Source organism: Adiantum capillus-veneris, chromosome 6 (genome assembly GCF_014529385.1).
Source record: "Adiantum capillus-veneris isolate H3 chromosome 6, ASM1452938v2, whole genome shotgun sequence".
NCBI lineage: Eukaryota > Viridiplantae > Streptophyta > Polypodiopsida > Polypodiales > Pteridaceae > Adiantum > Adiantum capillus-veneris.
In genome coordinates this window covers 55,180,634-55,203,575 of record NC_140936.1, presented here as the reverse complement: position 1 = coordinate 55,203,575, position 22,942 = coordinate 55,180,634, and the positions used below count along the sequence as shown (strand labels likewise).

Below are 22,942 nucleotides of genomic sequence, written 5' to 3'. Positions count from 1 at the left end.
CATCGAATGACGCGAATTCTGGCGCAAGCAACTTCCAAAGCTTGAAAAATGTATTATGTCACCTTGCTCAAAATTCCCTGTAAGAAGGGATTGCACAGCTACTCAGTGGGCCTCCACTTCTCTCCTGCATATAATGCATTCTCACCAAGAGCCTCCTCGATCCGTAGAAGCTGCAAAAACCGCATGTCCAGTTTTGTAATTAGAACATGCTGCAGGCATATGAACATACCATGAATGCCTGAGATACACCTGCAGCACAGATGTGTCTGAAGATCTTTCTGTCAGAAACTCTCAAAAAAAATCACTCAATAAATACGCTGCAATGTCAATGCAGGCTTTGTTTTATATGTGAAACCCCAAACCAACTCCATGTTATGTCCAACTTTCATGTCCCAAAACTTGTTACCATGTACCTCACGATGACCAATAGTACTGAAGTGTAGAGTTAGCGAGGCATCTAAATCTGTAGATAGATAACTTACCTGAATGCACCTTGAAGTGCATCTATGAGTTAGCCTAAGAAAAGACATTTGGAGGGTCGTTTTCTTCCTGAGATTTGCACTTACAACCCAGGCATCCATAAGGATGTCTCCCCTCCCAGAGTGTGCCCCGTACCACTGGGTAAGAGCCACAGATATGCCCTGGCTGGGTGGATTACAAAAACATACTCCTGCAATGTTGACACATCAAGTGCACATAGTTGCCCATACCATGGGAGCCCAAGAGAGCTTGAACTCACAACCATGTGTTTACGAGGCACTAACTCATTGGGCTCGAGGAGACGCTAATTCGGGACAATTTTAGAAAGCCATGTGAACAGCTGTTGCAAAATCACAAGAAAACAGAGAGGGATACTCGCTCAAAAAACGAGAGAGGATTTGCACCTGATTATATTTAGCAAGGCGTTCACTTCTGCATGGAGCTCCAGTCTTGATTTGCCCAGTAGCTAGTCCAACAGCTAAATCTGCTATGAAAGAATCCTCTGTCTCGCCACTTCTGTGTGATGCCATGACTCCCCAGTTTGCATCTTTAGCCATTTTAACAGCCTCAATGGCTTCTGTAACAGTCCCAATTTGATTCACCTGAGCCCACACAAGGTCCAGAAACCCATGATGTTAAGAGTTCTTCGAAACAGGTAAGCATTTTACTCGTCACAAAACAGGGATCGTCTCAAGTATGCTATTTTTACCTTCAAAAGGAGTGCATTGCATGTTTTCTGTTCAATGGCTTTCATGACTCTTTTTGGATTCGTCACAAGCAAGTCATCGCCAACCACCTTCCAGTTTATAAAGGGATAAAAGCCCAAAGCATTAACAGATAGTACAATACCGCTCTTAAGATAGGATTGAAGATAGCAAGAAACAAACCTGGCAAGCACCCAATGACGTAAAAGCTTTTGTATTATCCCAATCGTCCTGATCAAATGGATCTTCAATTGTGACAATAGGGTAATCTATGGGCATGCAAAAGTTCCATTGAGAGTCTTTAGTATCCCCACAGCTGATATCATTAGAACTGACATGATACGTGACATGCATCAACAATGCATCTCTTCACATTAAAGTCAATAGTTCAGATGGAGCCAGGGTATGGAGCAAAAGTACAACTGTTACAATGCGAAAATCTAACTAGACATAGGTAAGAACAGACAAGTTCATTTACCATCAACCACTCAGGCTCACCTGTGCAAAGCTCCTTGTAGAGGTTAATCATCTCCACTCCAGTCTTTTTGGACCCACCAGTGTTGTTTGGTGTCTTGAAATCCAGATCGTATTTCTTATCGTCTGGTCAAGTTCACAAGCAGTAACTAGCTTACAGAAAAACTATGCGTTTCTTGCAAGAAAATTGAAAACGTTTGATACAAGCATCTAACCCATAAAAAATTCACTGGCTGCAACATCAATTCCAATCTTGACTTTTCCAGTGTATCCTGCCTTGTCAATAGCTTCCATGATCAGGTCCAACCCCTCTCTAGAACTGTAGAAGTGATTCAAACTCCAATGAGCTAAGAATTTTCGCATTTCAGTTTGTCTCATAGTTGTCATATTTCAGGGCTACAATAGCACAAATCATCAATAGGTCTAAGTTTGTATCACTCGAGTTAGCAGCATCCTGTCTAAAGTAAAATCCCTACAAAAGACTTAGTGTACTACAGTCCTATGCAAAGATTCTGGGGAATGCCGTTCCAAGCTCTTGGAATGGGGGAAGACGTTCCATAGAGATGTTCCTGGTCCCATTCCAAAATGATTTGAGAGATTGTGTAAACAATATTTGTGAACAAAAACACAGGCATTGTTATGATCACTATTGAGATCTTTTGAGGTTTTTGCTTTAGTATACCTCTTTGTCAATCATTTGGAAACATTAAAAGAAAAATTTTAGACACATTTATGCAATAATCTGGTGTTCCCAATGCCGCTCCCTTTACTCAAGCTTTCCGTTCCCATTCCAAAGGGTCATCTGTTCCACACAACGTTCCCATTCCCGTTTCCTTGTGACTATGCTTGTACGAGACTTCAACGCCAGAGCACGTTGTCATACCATCAGAGAGCCCCATTCAGGTGCATCAGCTGACACACAAGCACAGTTGCACAGAATATTGGAAATATCTTCTGGTCATAACACCATCTGTGAAATGGCCAAAGTCTGGAGGCCACCCCATACTTACATGAGGAAATAATACGGGCCTATGGAAAGTCAGCCCAAGTTCTTAATAGCTATTTGCTTGATTGGTGTAAAAACACCTACAACTATCCGATTCATCCATTATACCACCACCAGCAATTTGGTCATAATTTTTCAGCACAGAAACCACTCCCCCACGAGATCAAGCCAATTTTCCAGAATGGTAAGTGCAATGAACGAGACCACATTACATGAGCAATTCATCAAATGGCATGTTGAGTCAGGAGGGAACTTGTGAGGTGTGAATTCTAAACCATACCCCACACCAGCAACAAAAACAGCATACATGATAAACATGACCAAGAGCATATACACACAAAGCCAATGTTGTGAGTAGCTGAAGTATCCAAAACAAAGGAACATTACCAGCTTGTGCACATGTGGCACAAGCTTGGGGGGGTCACTACAAGAAAAAAATGCTTATCACGTGAGTTCAATAGTATGGATTCTCTATTTTCTCAAATTTTCACATGCAGAAGGATGCTGGAAAAATTATCTTGAATTTTTTTTTAACACAATGGATAGGAAAAGGGTCCCTTTTATTGGTAAAAATTTCATAGTTAAGGGTTTATAAATAGTCCTTGAACGCACGCATACATAAGTTTTACATATAGTGAACCCCCCAAGAGCACAAGCACTGCACACACATGCACCCTAATAAAGTCATTCTTGTAATCCGCAACCTCGTCATATATGCACAAACGTATATTGCACACATACATACCACTTTCCAAAGTCAACAGGAGCTCCAGCATTTCTGATTACTTAAAAATCGAAGAATTTATGATGTTACAGTGCATTTCACTTGTTTACATCCACAAGCTTTGCTCCGAAGAAACAAGTATTATAAGATGCCAAGTAGGACATGCCTGGATATGTTCGGAGCAAATCCCCCTTCATCACCAACATTACAAGCATCTATACCATACTTCTCCTTTATTACCGCCTGCTCAGAAAAATTGCAAACTTTTTCATGTGCGACACAGCTTACCACATAGAATCAGAAAACTTCACACACAATCGGACAGCAAAAGAGAGATCAGAACAATTACAGAATAAACTAATAATAATACGCAAGGATTATGACTTGTTCGCACTAATTAAGAAAACACTGGTCGATCAAAGACAACAAAATAGAATCCATTACTCGCAACACATGTTAAACATTAAAAAGAGGACCATAAATTAAGAGGGAGAAAAGGGAGCAGGGAGTCAACACGAGAGAGACCATGAAACCATAGAGAGTGAAGCCACTGGGGAAACTTGTTGATTTACAAGTATTAATTTTACATGCCAGGTTAAACAAGGTGGGAGCTACTGGAGGTAAGTGTGCAGAAGCCCAACACAATAAATAGTTTGTCACCAGAGAGCTCATGTTCCCTGTCGCCACACAACAAAAACAACCTCCGTGCATGTGTGCGTGCGCGGTGGCCTTGTGAGGCTTTTCTAGGTTCGAGGCATCCATTGGGATTTTCCAGATTTAGTCCGGTTTGGCCACCTGTTGTGACTCTCCATGTTCTGATTTATGGGTGGTGGGGTATTGTAAGGGAGGTCGGGCAGATTATGTAGTCCCCCTATATAGGGAAGGGGATTACCCCTATTCTGGCATAGTTTTGTGGAGCCTTGTATCCTCTCGTATGTGCAGGGCTTGTCCCACTCTCTCTCTCTCCATCTTCTGTCTCTAGCATTTTTATCCCTCCTCTTCTCCTCTCTCTCCCCCCCCCCCCCCATGCTCCCATGTTACCACACCTTTCACTTGCACTTTGACATGGTATCAGAGCCTGGGCTTGTCAACACCTACTGGTTTGGGAGCGTGTGAAGGGCTGATTGGACTGCAACTTTTTAGCCTGCAGAAGGGCAACTTGTCGCTGCGTTTTCGTCACAAAGAAGTCTCTCCAATCTACATTTTTGCATTGGGAGGGGGCTGGCGGTGCTCTGCTTCAATTTTATTGTGAAGAACGCTTGAGAGCGTGTGTATCTCAGCCAGTAGGCGATGGAAGAGTGCTACTATTTTTTCAGCGACGAGTTGGATGAGATTGGGGCTGCATTCTGAAGACAAGAACCCCTCCTGTGCCACGTTTTGTGCCAGGTACCTTCGCTGATTTCCGCCAGCCAGCTAGAGTGTTTTTTGTGGAAGAGGGGGCTGCTTTTGGATCGATTTTAGCAGGTATATCCGCGCTTGCAGAGGAGTTTGGAGTCCCCTTTCCACGGGAGGTTGCTTGCAGCCTTGGAGCCAGGTTTGCATTATCTACAGTGATATTCTCTCGTGACTTCAGATCGACTTGACATGTCGGAGATGGACAGTAGAGAGTTTATGCTACACAACGAGGGAGACATGGTGGTTACAACTTGTATTGAGTTTGCATGGTCTTCTCACATGGATGTGTTGTTGGAGATGGTAGGATGAGGTCTATATACTTATACTTGTTCTCTTGGGAAGGTAATGAGTCTTGCCACTTGGTGTCAGGTGGTGATGTGATGTGGATTTAGCAGGAACTTGTCATCTAGCCCCCGGTTTTCTACATATCCCTTGGATGGTGGCCCTGGACTCTTGTTCAAAAGAGGATCATCTTGTTACCTATCTTGAAGTGGAACAAATGAACTGATGCTATTTACTGGAAGGTACTGCAATGACCCTGTGACTCGTTACTTTATGTAAGGATTCTAGGTACTAATCCTTAATTAAGTACTTAAACTCATGATTAAGACTTAAGAAACTTGAACTGTACTCAGAAACAAGACTCAGAAGACTCTGTGTTTGATTGATTGAGTGACTGCTTGAAACTGAGTACAATAGGCTCCTTATATAGGAGACAAAGAGACACAAATGAAAAGACGCGTCTCCTGGTAAAGAGACACGACTTTGGATGTAAAGACACATCGTTTCGACAAAGAGCTGCAACCATTGGGCCAAGAGTCACACCCGTAGAGTGAAGGGATGTGACCAATCCTCGAAGGAGTGTGGCTTTTGGCGAAGAGGCACGTCTCTTGAGCGAAGGGTCGTGACCATCCAAGCGTAGGGGTTCTCCTTGGCATGGCACTTGGCGTATCTGCAACGAGGAGTGTATGTAATATTGCAACATAGTCACAATCGTGACATTCCCTCCCTCTTTAAATAAAACCTAGGGTAGTTGAAGAAAACTCTGGGAGAAGGAAATATATTTTTGTAGTGCTTCTGCATTCAAAGCTCTTTCTGTTAAGGCCCATGTCATGGCACTGTTATTGACTATGACTATTTTGCCAAACTGAAAACTAATCATATCTGCAACTTGATAAGTGCCTTTGTCAAAGTCATTTGTAACTTCAAGCTTTGTCCAAGAAAAGATTGAATCTTTATTTGCTTCGAGTGAAATTATTGGTAAACTCACTTGAGTTTTCTGTTGAGTGATGACCATTGGTTGAAAATCTACAAGGTATTCCATTGGTATGTCTGGAGTAGTAAAATCCTCTTGAAGGGATGTCGTAGATTCAGAAGAGTAGTGTTTGGAGGTATATCCATCTGTAAAGGTTTATCTGTGGAACAAGTTGGGTCCGAAGATTCAATTGCAGTGACTAAAGTCATGCTGCAGGAGTCTACATCTGATTTATCTTTTGTATCGTTGAAGGCAAGGAATGGAGTCTTGAACTTTGAAGGATTATCATTCACCCCTGCATTTGGTATCTATAGAGAGACAAAGACTTTATTTTGCAAGGACGGTGATGAGGCGACTTTCTCTGCCTGGATCACGGCCATAGAAGGGGTCCTATGCTTGTCCGTTGTCACACAAGAACCGGAATCTTTTGAATCTTCAGCTGTTTCAGTGGGTATTAAGGCTTCCAATTGAGAAGGGGGAGGTTGAGGGAATTGTTGCCTCTTAGACCTCTGAAGAATCCTCTTGAACAAGGAAAGGATCAATAAATCTTCAATTGTACCACCATCAGATAAGAAAGACTTAAATGTAGGGCATGGCTCGCGAGGGGGAACTTGTCCGGCGTCGCCGCATTCATGACCGAGTACTCGACTAGGGTTGGTTATATGTGCCACTAAGTAAGCCCATCTTGATATTGCTGATGATCCTTTGGAAGCTTCATATTGTTGCTTCTACTGCTGACGATTCCAATAAGAAGTTGGTTGCTTAGAACTGTAACAAATCCAAGAATATTCATGCTGAGACTTTTGCTGCTCGCACGAAGGTACTGTGCCTAGAAACCATGCTTTGGGTGAGAAAATTTGGACTGAGGAACCTTTGATTTGAGCGGTTCTTCCTGGTCGACCATTGAATCTGCCGATGAGGAAATTGATTGTGTAGGCCTTGTGGAGCACGAAGAAGAATGACCTTGAAGCACGTCCAAGTGTGTGGCCATTGATGTAAGGCCAATAGAGGTAGCCTGTTGGAGGGCCGTCATCTGCTCTTTTAAAACTGCTATCGGATCCTCCGGCATAATATGGTCGTTGCCATCTTGTGATCTGGCCATGTGATTGCTCAGCAAGAGTAACTGAAACTGTGTGGCGTGACGATATGTCACATACCCACCACTCCTGGTAGATGGGGTTTGCATCTGGTGCTGGTAATGGATCTGAGGAGCAGGACCAGAGTCTATTTCTAGCAGGGTCTCCTCAAGAAGATCGTGCATTGCACATACACTGCACTGTACTGAGAGAATCTCGCGAGCGTTTGAGTGCGAACAAGAGGGCTTGCTGGCTGAATGTGGTTATTGGAGCCATTGTGAGAGGCTGCACTACAGATGCATCAGCACGAGCATGTTCGTACGATGCCAACAAGGGGTGAGCACAAGGTAAGTTTGTGCGCTGCAATAGATGAAGGGCACTCTAGCGCATGGGCAGCAGCCAATAGTAGCCATCAGGTATAGGTCAATGTAGTGGTTACGCAAGAGTTTGCTACTCGGGTACAGGTACAGGACAGTGGCTACGCAAGAGTTTCATGATGCAACGTGGGTTTTGGTTTTTTTTTTTTAATTCAACCTTTGGTGTCCACACAGTAGCCAGTTGGCTGGCCAATTTTTTTAAGCTTTAATAAGGTAATCTGCAAAGCGAAACTGAGGCTGGCTGCCACCGTAAAAATTTCCGAGCATAAGAATTAAAATGTTGAAACGCTGCCGCTCCGAAAGGAAACGCTGCACGCTATGGAGACGCCAGGAGGGTATGTTCCTTGGGGAAAAATTGTACCAGCGAAGAGGTGCAAGTTGCAGCCAGCCACAAGAGGTGGTGTCCGCTCACATCAAGGGGCATGGACCCGGGACGAAGAGACACATCCCGCCGAAGAGGTGCGTGAATCGTTCTCCAGCACTTAATTCCCGCACACTTTGTGGGTACGCCATGCCACCCGATGTCGGTATAATTTATGTGTTACAGATAGGGGGAAAATAGAATTACCTCATCGGACAACTCGTCCTCATTGGGTACCACCGAACGTCGGCTTCCATACAACTCCGGTAAGGGGGAGAAGGGAGGATAGGGTAGCAGCGAGGATGAGAGGCTCACAACCTTTGGGTCCCGGGAAAAATTTTGCTCTGATACCACTGTAAGGATTCTAGGTACTAATCCTTAATTAAGTACTTAAACTCATGAGTAAGACTTAAGAAACTTGAACTGTACTCAGAAACAAGACTCAAAAGACTCCGTGTTTGATTGATTGAATGACTGCTTGAAACTGAGTACAATAAGCTCCTTATATAGGAGACGAAGAGACACAAATAAAAAGACATGTCTCCTGGTAAAGAGACATGACTATAGACGTAAAGACACATCGTTTCGGCGAAGAGCTGCAACCATTGGGCGAAGAGTCGCACCCGTAGAGTGAAGGGGTGTGACCAGTCGTCGAAGGAGTGTGGCTTTTGGCGAAGAGGCACGTCTCTTGAGCGAAGGGTCATGACCATCCAAGCGTAAGGGTTCTCCTTGGCATGGCACTTTGCATATCTGCAACTAGGAGTGTATGTAATACTGCAACATAGTCACAATCGTGACACTTTATAGCTAGAGGGGGTCGATACCTCTTGCACATCCAAGCGTAAGGGTTCTCCTTGGCATGGCACTTTGCGTATCTGCAACTAGGAGTGTATGTAATACTGCAACATAGTCACAATCGTGACACTTTATAGCTAGAGAGGGTCGATACCTCTTGCACAGCTTGCATGTCTGGATACCGATACAGGTTTTCTACTCGCAGAGGATTGTTGATTCTTGTGAAATGGAAAGACTACACGTTCTTTATTCTCTATATATATATATATATGGTATAAAAGGTTATGTCCGAAAGCATTACCTGAACGGGCTTGATACAAATTGTCTTAGTCCATTAGCCACATTATCATATACTTATATCGACCGGTACTTTTCCCATATGGTTTTGCAAGTCCAAAGGGGGATTCCAAGAATATCCTCAGCGAATTGGAAGAGGATAGGCCACAAAGATAAGGACATAGTTGCAGATTCTCAGTCTGAAGACGACTATGCTTTCTTTGATTCTTTGTTGGATGATGATATGCCAATTGCAAGTCATGAAGTCGCAGTTTCTGAAGAATTTTGGGATTCACTATTGGAAGATAATTACAGTCTCAAGCCAAAATCCTCTCCATGATTCATAAAGTTGAAGATACCCCATCTAAAGAGTACCTTGAGAAGATTTCCTCTTCCCCAAATATTTTCCAGTTACTGAAAAATTTTGAACCAAAAGTCTTACATCGCATGAAGGATTTTGAAGATCAATCTCTTGTTGTAGTCAACGTAATTATGCCTGATTCCTCTAAAAAGTCTTGAATATTGCAATGATATGGGATTTAGCAGTCAAAGCAAAAAGGTTTCGCAACAAGCAAAAGTTCAAGACAAAGGATTCAGATAACTCAAAGACTGATTCAATGCTTTTCTAGAGTTCTATCAACATCAGAAGTCATTTCTTTGACACGGGCTCTCATTTTAAATGCGAGGGAATGTCACCATTGTGACTATGTTAACAGTATTACATCTACTCTTAGTTGCAGATACGTGAAGTGCCATGCCAAGGAGGACCCTTGCGCTTGGATGGTCACACCCCTTCGCCCAAAGGGACGTGCCTCTTCGCCAAAAGCCACACTCCTTCGACGACTGGTCACACCCCTTCGCTCTGCGGGTGCGACTCTTCGCCCAATGGTTGCAGCTCTTCGCCAAAAGGATGTGTCTTTACGTCTAAAGTCATGTCTCTTCACCAAGAGACGTGTCTTTTCGTTTGTGTCTCTTCGTCTCCAATATAAGGAGCCCTTGTACCACACATTCAATCAATCAACATAGAGTCTTCTAAGTCTTTTTTGAGTACAATTCAAGTTTCTTAAGTCTTAATCATGAGTTTAAGTAATTAATAAAGGATTAGCAACTAGAATCCTTACAAGATTCCAGTGCCGATCAGCCCAACCATGCTGCCTGACCTTGACTCCTACGGGTGAAACTCTCGGCCAATGGCCGTTTCACACTAGCCATGCAATGTCCGGGCTTTTGTGATTTCAACAAGAGGGTCCCAAAAATTAAATAAAAATCAAGGGAAAGAAACCTATATAGTGGTTGACACAGCCTCGTGACAGCCACATGAGATTATTCAAGCCGAGTTAGCTGCCCCCCTCTCGTGGTCGAAAAACTTACTAGATCAGTTTCATTCATGCATAGTTTATGGGACCTCCCAAAAGACAGATATGCTCCGCTAGCCCTTGAGCCATCCCGAAAGCTAGCGCTACAAGGGGATACAACATGCTAGTATGGGTAGATGACATCATGGTTTCAATCACATGGATTGATTGCCTCTATTCCAGTACTCCTTGGATGCACCCTCCCTATCTCTCACACGGACAGAGATCACTAGACTCATACGTCAGGATAACATGGATACAACCGACACAGGAGTTGGGCACGAAGATGGATTTCTATAGAGAGCATCTTCTCCAACTAATAGAGGATGGATATGTGATCAAACCGGCCTATATAGACACTCAATTATCCCATGGGATACGATGTGTTATTGGTCAGATGCGCACATCATCGCATCTGTTAAGAATTGAGACTACCAGATTTAGGACAGTACCAGCAGAGGCCAGAATTCGTCAGTTGCATCATATAGAGCCAGAGACAAGAGTTACATCACATTTGTCATTGTCCGGTATACTATGAGATACGAGGCCGCTTTCATTGTCTATTCAGAGAGGGCTTTGGATTGTTGTCTAGAGTCATGAGATATCAGGACCAAAGACGCCTCTAGTTGTTTTTGCTAGAGCTGCACAGACACAGGGAGAGTCTCTTGAGAAGATCAGACAGTGGGAGACCTTCACAGAGGGAGATCACTGACTTCTTTAGAGAAGGGACTCGACAGTCAGATGAGCAAGCTTCACAGTAGACTTCAAAGCCCACCTATACTAGAGGTATATTAGTTGACAGAGCCATTGAGCTCAGGGGAGCTAGACGCCCACATCTACGAGGGCGACCACGACATCGACAGAGGCTCCATGAGAGGATCAGGACTATTCTAGCATGACATGGGAGACACCGAGTACGACTATTTACAGAGGCGGATATTGACGAAGCTCTTCAGTGACCGATGCAATACTTTCTCGGACAACGTCCGATGCCGGGCATCCTCGGGCATTGATGATGATTTTAATCTTTCACAGTACTTCATTTTATTTTTATTTTTGTGCCCAGACATTGGATTAGATCCATCAAGATTGTATCAGTTTGGATCTTTCTGAGCTCTGATACCACTGTAACAGGCTTGGACACTCCAAGCGAGATATCAATAGCAACACACGAACAGAAACTTCATAATCACTGAACTTTAATAGAGAGAGAGAGAGAGTCGACACGGCCCGGCGTAGTTCCGTGCCCAAAAGTATTGGCCCCAAAGTCTGGTGCCCCTTTCAGTATTTCTTTTTCATTGATCATTGCAAAGTACAACTCCCAAGGGACCTCTGCTCTCAGACTCTTTATCCAGATGCTTTGCAAAGTGAGGCCCTAGGGGCTCTTATTAATTTACAAGGGATGCCCAAATCAAAGCCTCAAAAGCAGTTAGTCCAAAAGCTTCAAACTCAAAAACTACTAGCCCAAAAAGCTGTCAATGCAAATTACAGAATTCTGTACAACCTGCCACATCAGCATCGGTCAACGCAAAACGCGGAAAACCGTATTGTCTGCCACGTCAACACAGGCGCAAATCCCGGCCGTCCGTACAACCTTTCAACGCAAATCACGGTGATCCGTGTAGCCAGTCAGCGCTTTTCTTTTTTATTGAGTCTAGTGTCCCTACGGCCCTATCGGTAGGTGTCCTATAAGTTGGGACAACTTATGGACATGCCACATCATCAGTTTGTGACATTGGACACACATTGGCACAGTTGTGTGCATCCATTCTTGAGTAGCAGCTGAGTAGATGGGTAGAGAGGGAGGGTATATGCGCAGCCGGGCAGGCGGGGTTTAGGAGAGGTTTTTCTATTCTTGACCACATCCTGACACTCAGAGCCATTATTGAGGAGGGCAAATCACATGGGAGACGGATCTATTGTAGCTTTGTGGACTTCTGCAAAGCATTTGACACAGTACCCACAGAGCTGATCTGGGGGATCATGGCATTATACAGGTCAATAGTGGGGCATGTACGCACTTTAGAGGACTATCTACATTAGTTCACTCCACTATCGGAGTGAAGCAGGGCTGCCCGCTCTTTCTTGCTCTATTTGGTATGTATGTGGATGAGGTTTCTGACTATATTGAGAGATGGTGATAGAGGTGCACAGTGTTGGGTTAAAGGCCTAAATAACCCTTTTTTGTACATTTTTATACTTTGTTCAAGTTCACAATGAACCTGGACACATTTTTTTTAAGTCACTTACAATAAAAGTGGGAAAGCCCAAAACTCACTTATTGAGTTTTCCCCAAAAACGTGCTCTCTCTCTCTCTCTCTCTCTCTCTCTCTCTCTCTCTCTCTCTCTCTATATATATATATATATATATATATATATATATATATATATATATATATATATATATATATATATATATATATATATGCAGGAAGTAATGCCGGAGATTAGAGCGGCAAGGGGAAAAGGCAAGATCGCTTTTTACCGAGACGGGAAAGTGGTGATACTAGAGCGACGCTCCACATGACGGTGCGAGACTTATGGGACCACACTCAAAGTAGCTGCCTGGAACTGCAATGGATCTATGCGTCTTGATGTGGGGGCTTTTGAGGATAGCTTTAATGGAAGAGACATCATCTTTTACTCTGAGACACACCAGGCCCCTGGGCAATCCATGCTTCACATCAGCGGATACAGTTGGGAGACAGCCTATAGACAGGAGACACGCTCAGAGCACAGAGGGCGGGGCTCGGGAGGAGTGGCAATGTTATTTAGAGAGGATCTGCAGCCACTGATACATATAGTCCGCAGGGACGAGCAGGCTAGGTACATGTGGGTGAGACTGAAAGCAGAGACAGGCAGATACCTCTATGTAGCTATTTGCTACTTTCGCACGAGTACATCAGTTTATGCATCACCCAGAGGACAGTCCCCTTTCTCTATTTTGGATGATGACATATGGGAGTTCTCTAGGGACGGTGACATTATCATCCTAGGGGACTTCAATGTTAGGACTGCCCATCACCAGGCAGTGTTTTATGATACTTCAGAGCAGATGCTAAGAGAACTAGATGTTGAAGAGACGGGCCTTTCCAGAATATCACACGATATGGAGTATACTGAGTATGGGCGACACCTGATAGACATGGGCACTGCACATGGATTGGCCATCTTGAACGGCCTACAGAGATTTCCTGCAGCAGCAGGATTTACATGCTTCCCACACAGACATGGAGCACAGTGGACAATGTCATGGCACAGCCGAATCTCATCTCCAGTATCCAGGATCTCACAGTTGGGCCCAGACCGGTCGGGGTGGCAGTGGATCATGCTCTGGTGTCAATGACCATCTCCTTCCAGTTCAGTGTAGCACACAGGCCACGAGTAGTAGCCCCTACTCGCTACACATTCACACGGGAGACGGATTCTGTATACATGGACGGAATCTACAGACGCCTATGCACTGAGGACCCGGGGCGACCTCTGGAGGAGCTAACTACTATACTAACACAGACACTACATGAGGCAGCAGCAGAAGCCTACCCACACACCCAACCTGAGCAGAGCCGCAGATCGGGGAGCATGCCTCAGATTAGCTGGTATGACGAGGAGTGCCGCCAGACTAGAGCCAGACTCCAGAGGGAGGTGCTGTTGGGGGACGTCACTCACAGACAGTCACAAATTGACTTCCGACGCTTGGTGCGGCGAAAGAAGAGGGCTTTTTTGGCTCGACTCGAGCAGGATCTATATCAGCTATTCTTGAGTCAGGACTCGCGTGAGGCGTGGCGGCTCTTTCATAAGCAGTTCCCCCCCCCCCCCCGGCTATTTCCTCCACAGAGACATGGGGTCAGTACGCATCATCTTTGTACACAGTACCTGGACAGCCGCCCCTCCCCAACCCCCCCGATCCATGCCCACATGCATGTGGCTTTTTCACCGCTGAGATGGTGAAGAAAGCTATTGACAGGATGAAGACTGGGAGAGCATATGATCATGATGGCCTAGTCGCAGAGCATTTCATGCATGCCAAAGACCTACTAGCAGAGCTCCTAGCAGTTATGTTTAACCGGGCCATGTGTGAGGGCCTACCGGACACTTGGAGCCTATCTACGATCGTACCTATCTTCAAATCAGGAGACCCCATGGAGCCTGGGAATTATCGCACTATTATGATTGGGCACACACTGGCACGGTTGTATGCATCCATTCTTGAGCAACAGCTGAGTAGATGGGCAGAGAGGGAAGGAATACGTGCAACTGGGCAGGTAGGATTTAGGAGAGGCTTCTCCACTCTTGACCATATCCTAACACTCAGGGCCGTCATCGAGGAAGGCAGATCTCATAGGAGACGGATTTATTGTAGCTTTGTGGACTTCCGCAAAGCTTTCGACACAGTACCCAGAGCTAGACTGATGCGCAGATTACAGGAAATGGGAGTACCCACAGAACTCATTTGGGGAATCATGGCAATATACAGATCAGTAGTAGGGCATGTACGCACCCCAGAGGGACTTTCTACACCGGTTCACTCCACTATTGGGGTGAAGCAGGGCTGCCCGCTCTCTCCTACCCTTTTCGGTATGTATGTGGATGATGTTTCTGACTACATTGACAGCGATGGGGATAAAGGTGCTCAGTTGGCAGGGACATGGATTCCACTTTTGTTATATGCTGATGACATAGTGTTGATCTCCGAATCCCCAGAGGGAATGCAACGTCAATTGGATGCTTTGCACACGTTTACACACGAAAGTGGTTTGTCTGTCAACCTGGGTAAAACCAAGGTTATGGTGTTTAACACCACCCCACAGTGGATCAGGAGGTCAGCACCTACATTCACATACGGCCAGGAGACTGTGGAGTACACTGACGCTTACACTTACTTTGGAGTGGTTTTTAGCGGACCTACATTCTCACTCAGAAGAGCAGCAGAGACTAGACTTACTAGAGCCCACGCAGCATTGGGTAGATTGGAGAAAATGTGTTTGCAGGTTCAGTTTCAGGAGCCCCGGACGAAGCTCTGGCTCTTTGACACCTTGGTGGCTTCAGCACTGCTCTATGGAACAGAGATATGGGGACCTTCACTGGATCACCACGGGAGGCCGGGTCGCTCAGACGGATGGGGGAACATGGAGAAACCTCTCGTCTCTATGATCTCGCGGCTCATTAGAGCCAAGGAATCAGTACCACGTGCCATTATCCGAGCAGAGCTAGCGGCCCCCCCACTTGTGGTGGAGGCGCTCACCAGATCGGTCTCCTTCATAAACCGCACATGGGAACTTCCTAGAGACAGATATGCTCGCATAGCACTTGAATCCTCTCGACAGTTAGCCACACAAGGAGATACAACATGCTAGTATGGGGGGATGGCATCATGGTTTCGGGCACATGGGTTCAGCATAGACAGGCTGCCACCATTCCATTACTCACTGGATGCACCATCTCTCACTCTTACACAGTCAGAGATCACCAAGCTCATCCGCCAAGACCTAACCCAGCTAGACACCAGGAGGACATGGATACAACCAGCACAGGAGTTGGGCACGAAGATGGCTTTCTACAGAGACCACCTTCTCCAGCTTACGGAAGATGGTTTTGTGGCGAGACCCAGATACATGGATACCCACTTGTCTCATGGGATACGATGTGCTATTGGCCAATTACGCACATCTTCTCACCAGTTGCGGATTGAGACTGGGAGGTACAGCGGAGTACCAGCAGAGGACAAGACATGCCCCTTGTGTAACACGGAACCTGAGACAGAGCTACACTATACATGCCGCTGCCCCGTCTACTACGAGATACGAGGTCGCTTCCACTACCTGTTCAGAGAGGGTTTTGGACCACTCTCAAGAGTCATGGGATACGAAGATCAGAGATGTCCGGGTTTGTTCTTACTCGAGCTGCGCAGACACAGAGATAGCCTGATGAATGGCGAGGCTAGCCAGTCTCAAAGACGGATCACAGACTTCTTCAAAGCAGGCACGGGATGGCCGCAAGAGCCACTCCCACAACAGAGCTCCCCCTCGTCTCACACGAGAGGCACACTGATTGACCGAGCGATTGAACTAGGGAAATCCAGGCGCCCACGACTGCGAAGAACTACACAGCATCGACGGGTTCTACGACAGAAAATTCGGAGCACGCTGGCCAGGCATGCACGACGCCCGGTTAGACTACTAACCATGGAGGAAATTGATGAGATTCGCCAACGACCGATGCTAGATCTCTTGTGATTCAACCATCCCAACAAGCCACCCAAATTTTCCCGCTTAATCTTATGCTTGGCTCACATCGACCAACTTAGGCCCCCATAGTAGATATCTTTGTTTTGTACTGTTATTAGGCTATTTTGTTACTCTGACTTTGTATCAGATCCACCACTTTGTAACTTTCGGGTCTCATAGGTCATTATGGCCTTTTGAAGACGTTAATATAACATTTCATTTCATTTCATTTCTCTCTCTCTCTCTCTCTCTCTCTCTCTCTCTCTCTCTCTCTCTCTCTCTCTCTCTCTCTCTCTCTCTCTCTCTCTCTCTCTCTCTCTCTCTCTCTCTGTGTGGAAAAATTAGGGCTGTATATTACTGAGTACAATATAATCCCCAGCGGACGCCAAAATAGTCTATCACGTGGGGTGTACAAGCTGAATGTAAGGGTGAGAGCCACTATAGTGACAACTCGACTAGAACAATCTCATGGTGGTCTGTGTGATGAGTGGAGGAGAAACCACCGAGGGGGTGCATAATGCCATGTAATCTGTCCACCTGTAAGTGTGAAGAAGAGTGGAGATCGGGCCCAACGCCGAAGGAAGTCAAATCGACGAGCCTCGGCTGCTCTAGATGTCCCTGAGGAAGAATCCCATTGCCAAATGAGGGTGTGAATGATGTCCAGCCAAATGGCAGTGAGGATATCCGGAAGGAGCTGTGGAGCCGCACTGAGAATGTGAAGACAACGAGCTCTCCAAACATTCCATAGTGCAATGCTAGTGATGACTGAAAAAATTTCATCACGTGTCTGAGGATCCCCCTACCAAGCAATCTGTGGTAACATAGCCAAAGTCCCTCGCCGATAACCAGTCGAGGTAAGCATAAGAGCTGGATCTGTGTCTGAGCCCTCGTAGAAAAGATGCGGTCTGGGCATCGGCATCAACCAGGAGACAAATCCCCAAGTGAGAAATCCATGCTGAACACCGGCTCTGCTAAGTAAAAAGCAAACTGCTAGCCACACTACGTGAGAAGACGAGCATGACCAAAGACAGTGTGCAGGTGACTCAGGTAGTCGCAAAGGACAACGAGTACATAACGGATCATGACCCATAGTAGCTAGCCAAGTCCCAACTGGAAGTCCTGCATGTGCAATCATCCACATGAAAAAAGAAATACGACGAGCCGCATGTAAATCCCAGATGGCTGACCAAAACTACTGTAGATAGGCATAGGAGAGACCTGAATGTAACCAGAAACGATTACGAGTGGGCTGCTCTGGGTGCTGTCTCATCAATGCTAATCTTCCAATTCTGACAGTGTACTCTCTCTCTCTCTCTCTCTCTCTCTCTCTCTCTCTCTCTCTCTCTCTCTCTCTCTCTCTCTCTCTCTCTCTCTCTCTCTCTCTCTCTGTGATTTCGATCCTTAGCGCTAGTACTCTTCTGCATCTGCATCTGGCTCTACCTGGCCCAATCCTGCACTCCACTGCGTACATCTCCCGGTAGCCTCTGCTTTGCACTTTTAACTGATATCAGAGCTCTAGGGTTTAAAATAGGACCTACACAGTCTACTGGACAACAAGTTAAATTTGCTCTCCCGCGACAATTTTCACTTCCATCGCGAAGCCCCTCGCTTCCGGGGTCAAGAAGGTCACAAAACTGCCAAAACAGCCCAGCACAAGCTGTTTTTAGGTCAAAACAGCAATACGCAGGTGTACCAAGTTTGTGGGATTACATGTATTGATATTTTGTGCAAGGATTTGAGGAAAAAGCTGAGTATAGATGATTTAAATGGCATATTCAGCTGAAAATTCAGATTTGGACAGTTTCCTATAAAGAAATTGTGGTCTATCATATGCAAAGTCTTGTGGTTGCTCCTATTTGCTGAAATTTTCAGCCTATTGCATCTCTCTTGTATACACACTTGTAGTTGAGTTAAGATGGCTTCTACCTCTTCCACATCTGAAAAGTTTGATGGTCAAAGCTTTGATCTCTGGCAAGAACGCATGCAAGGTATCCTTTTCTTAAAGGATTGTGAAGATGCATTGGAAGAGAATAAGCCGCAAGGTTTGTCTGATGAAGAGTGGGCTAGGTTGAATAAGAAGAAAGATGAGAAGAAAGGGGAAAAATCAACAGGTGATTCTTCCAAGGATGCTGAAAATGCAAATTTATCCTCTAGTGTGGTCAGTGAGGAGTTGTCAGACGTTGAGGAAATTCTGGTTGCGGATTCATGGCCCTCAGATTTGGTGCTGGCTAATGCCGAAGACATGCTTATCTCGAAGAAAGATGTCATTGATGCATTGCTTAGTGCTAATGATGGCCTATCCCAGTCTTGGATAGTAGATTCTGGTGCGTCTTTCCATGTGACTCCATCTTTTGAGTGTTTTGCTACATATGTTGCAGGCAATTATGGCAAGGTGTACCTTGGTGATAATTTTCCTTGCAATATTGAGGGAATGGGTACCATGCGTTCGGCTCTTAACAATGATCAAGAGCTTGTATTGCATGATGTCAGGTTTGTACCACGCATTAAGAAAAGTTTGCTATCTGTTGGCCAGTTAGATGCACATGGTTTTACTACCATTTTTGCTGGGGATTCATGGAAGTTCCTTAAGGGCTCTATGCTTGTTGCAAAAGGATCTTAAAGAAGTACTTTGTACTATCTTCGATGCAAAGCTTTGCCTGGCAAGTTTCTTGTTGTTGCTGAAGTTGCTTCACATACATAATTGTGGCATAAGAGACTTGGCCATATGAGCCAAAAGGGTATTGATGTGCTTTCCTCTCTGAAGAGGGTTGATGTGAAAGGCAAAAACTTGGATTTTTGTAACGATTATCTTTATGGAAAGCAAAATAAATCTTCTTATTACTCTGGTGTCTCTCGCAAAGCTAATCCTCTTGATCTTATTCACTCTGATGTATGCACTATGCCTGTTAAGTCTTCTGGTAGTGCATTGTATTTTGTTACATTTATTGATGAATGTACTAGGAAAGGATGGGTGCATTTGTTGAAAAGTAACTTTTATTACTCTGGTGTCTCTCGCAAAGCTAATCCTCTTGATCTTATTCACTCTGATGTATGCACTATGCCTGTTAAGTCTTTTGGTAGTGCATTGTATTTTGTTACATTTATTGATGAATGTACTAGGAAAGGATGGGTGCATTTGTTGAAAAGTAACTTTTATTGCTTTTAAGAAGTTTCATGCTTTTGTCACTACTCAAAAGAGTGCTAAGCTTAAATGTCTCAGGTCAGACAATGGAGGAGTATATGTATCTGCTGAATTTCAGCGTTTTTGTGATGATAATGCGATCAAAAGGGAGTTGACAGCCCCTTATAATCCGTCTTCAAATGGTGTGGCTGAGAGGTACAACCGTACTTTATGTGAAAGAGTGCGTTACATGTTGTCCACCGCTAATCTTTCCAAGAGTTTTGGGGAGAGACATTAAAAACTGCAGTTCATATTTGCAATCTCTTTCCAAATAGTATGTTGAAAAATGACATTCCAGAGGAGATTTGGTCTGGCAAACCTGCCTCTTATGATCATTTGAGAGTATTTGGCTGCTAAGCTTTTGTTCATGTACGCAATGACTTCAGAACAAAGCTTAATATGAAGTCCATTAATGGAGTCTTCCTAGGTAATGGGGAAGAAGGTGAAATGGGCTATAGAGCGTGGTTACCACAATTTAGAAAGGTAATTCACAACCGAAATGTAGTGTTCAATGAGGCATAATTGCTTAAGAAAGATACAAAATTTGATGCTGACAAGAAAACAATCAGATTTCAGCCTTTCGTGTCACCCATTGATGTTGAAAAAGAGCCTCATGATGCATTACCGCAAGCTGAAATTGATAATTAGCCGGTTAACCTTGAGCCAGAAGAGGTAGGACATGATATTGATGCGCCTAATGAGGATGGACAGCCACCTGAATAGACTGAAAATGATTTTCAGCAGCATGATATAGCTGCAAATGAGTTGCCTCATGATGTAGAACCGTTGCCTGAGAATGTAGATCATTGGGTACACAGGTCAACTCGTTTGAGAAGGCAATCGCAGAGATTTAATCCCTCTTTGTATCATGTAATGTTGACAGATGAGGGTGAACCTCTTACTTATAAAGAGGCTAAGTCATGTGAGTAAGTGGGAGCTTGCCATGCAAGAGGAAATGAAATCCTTGTATGCAAATGATACTTGGGATCTTGTGCCATTGCCTAAAGGGAGAAAGGCTATTCCTAACAAATGGGTGTACAAGATTAAGATTGTGGATGAAAAACCAAAGTACAAGGCAAGATTGTTTGCAAAAGGATATGCATAGAAAGAAGGAATTGATTTTCAAGAAATCTTTTCCCTTGTTGTAAAGCTTACAACGTTACGTGTCCTTTTTGCTCTCGTTGCGGTGCTTGATTTGGAATTGAATCAAATAGATGTAAAGACAACGTTTTTGCATGGTGACATTGAGGAGGATATATACATGAAACAACCTGAGGGTTTTGTAGTTCCTACACGCGAGGAACTAGTATGCAAACTAAAAGGGCTCTGTATGGTTTGAGACAATCATCATGGCAGTGGTATAAGAAGTTTGACACTTTTATGCTATCTCAAGGCTTTAAACGCAGCCATGCAGATCATTGTTTGTATACGAAAAGGGACGAAGATGGTAGTCCCATCATACTTGGTCTCTATCTTGATGACATGCTGCTTGCCGGGGAACATAAGACTAGTCTCGATGCTCTAAAGCGTAAGCTAAATTCAGCATTTGCTATGAAGGATTTGGGTTATGTAGAGCATATTTTGGGCATGCGTATTAAAAGAGATAGAAAGCTGAAATTGTTGTTTTCATCTCAAGGCAAAAGTACTTGACAGGTTTAATATGGCTGATGCTAAGCCTCTTGGAGTACCTTTACCTCCATACACCAAGCTTAGCAAAGCAGATTGCCCCAAGCATGAGGTGGCATTGAAAGCAATGAAGAGAATGCCTTATACATCCGCTTGTGGTTCTCTTATGTATGCTATGGTTGCCACTCGTCCCGACATTGCTTATGCAGTGGTAGTTGTAAGTCGATAAATATCGAATCCTTGCAAAGCACATTGGGAAGCTGTCAAATGCATTCTGAGATATTTGAAAGGTACACAATCAAAGTGTATTTGTTATGGCAAAAGTGACTTAAAATTGCAGGGATATTGTGATGCAGACATGGTGGGTGACATGGATACCAGGAAATCTACCAGTGGATATGTATTTGCTATTGCTGGTGGTACAGTCTCTTGGTGTTCTAGGTTGCAGAAAATCATGGCATTGAGTACTACTGAGGCTGAATACATCTCAGCCACAAAGGCTTCAAAGGAGGCCCTTTGGTTACGCAGACTTGCAAAAGAACTGGGCACGCCTGCTCATACTCCAATGTTGGGTTGTGATAGCCAGAGTGCTGTCTATTTAGCCAAAAATGCCATGTTTCATGTCCATACCAAACACATAGATGTACGGTACCACTTCATACGATAGGTATTGGAGGATGGTCTAGTCACCTTGACTAAGATCAATACACAGGATAACCCTACAGATGTTCTCACCAAGAGTCTTGCTAAGGCTCAACATGAGCATGCATACAGCTGGTGGGAGTTGGTTAACTTAAAGGCATCATTTATGCCTTTAAGTGGGAGGTTGTTGGGTTAAAGGCCTAAATAACCCCTTTTTGTACATTTTTATACTTTGTCTAGGTTCAATGTGAAGGTTCAATGTGAACCTGAACATGTTTTTTTGAAGTCGCTTATAATAAAAGTGGGAAAGCCCAAAACTCACTTATTGAGTTTCCCCCAAAAACGTGCTCTCTCTCTCTCTCTCTCTCTCTCTCTCTCTCTCTCTCTCTCTCTCTCTCTCTCTCTATGATTTCGATCCCTAGCGCCGTGCTCTCCTGCATATGTGCCTGGCTCTACCCGGCCCAATCTTGCACTCCTTCACCGCGCGCATCTCCCGGTAGCCTCTGCTTCGCGCTTTCACACAAACATGGATTCCGCTATTGTTATATGCTGATGATATTCTGTTGATCTCCCACTCTCCGGAGGGGATACACGTCATTTGGATGCTTTGCATAGGTTTGCCCATGAAAGTGGTTTGTCTGTCAACCTTAGTAAAACCAAGGTTATGCTGTTTAATACCACCCCACAATGGATCAGAAGGTCAGCACCCGCATTCACATACAGCCAGGAGACAGTGGAGTATACAGACGCTTACACTTACCTTGGGGTGGTCCTTAGTGGACCAGCATTTTCATTGAGGAGAGCAGCAGAGACTAGACTGACCAGAGCCTATGTAGCATTGGGTAGATTGGAGAGGATGTGCTCACAGGTTCAGTTTCAGGAGCCTCGGACGAAGCTCTGGCTCTTTGACACTTTGGTGGCTTCTGCATTGCTCTATGGAGCTGAGATATGGGGACCTTCATTGGACCATCATGGGAGGTCGGGTCGC

At 44.7% G+C, this 22,942-nt stretch overlaps 1 protein-coding gene across 1 annotated transcript in view; it reads right to left on the bottom strand.

The window, feature by feature from the left end:
- The window catches only part of ENOC (cytosolic enolase), an 87,307-nt gene that overhangs the window by 170 nt on the left and 64,195 nt on the right, over window positions 1-22,942 (bottom strand). Inside the window, exons 7-13 of the mRNA XM_086514288.1 lie at window positions 3,555-3,631; window positions 1,874-1,977; window positions 1,683-1,784; window positions 1,368-1,453; window positions 1,190-1,276; window positions 885-1,082; window positions 63-170 (exon numbers count right to left, since the gene is read on the bottom strand). Of these exons, the coding sequence (XP_086370414.1) occupies window positions 99-170; window positions 885-1,082; window positions 1,190-1,276; window positions 1,368-1,453; window positions 1,683-1,784; window positions 1,874-1,977; window positions 3,555-3,631 (726 nt within the window). The 3' untranslated portion in view covers window positions 63-98. The remainder of the gene's footprint in view (window positions 1-62; window positions 171-884; window positions 1,083-1,189; window positions 1,277-1,367; window positions 1,454-1,682; window positions 1,785-1,873; window positions 1,978-3,554; window positions 3,632-22,942) is intronic.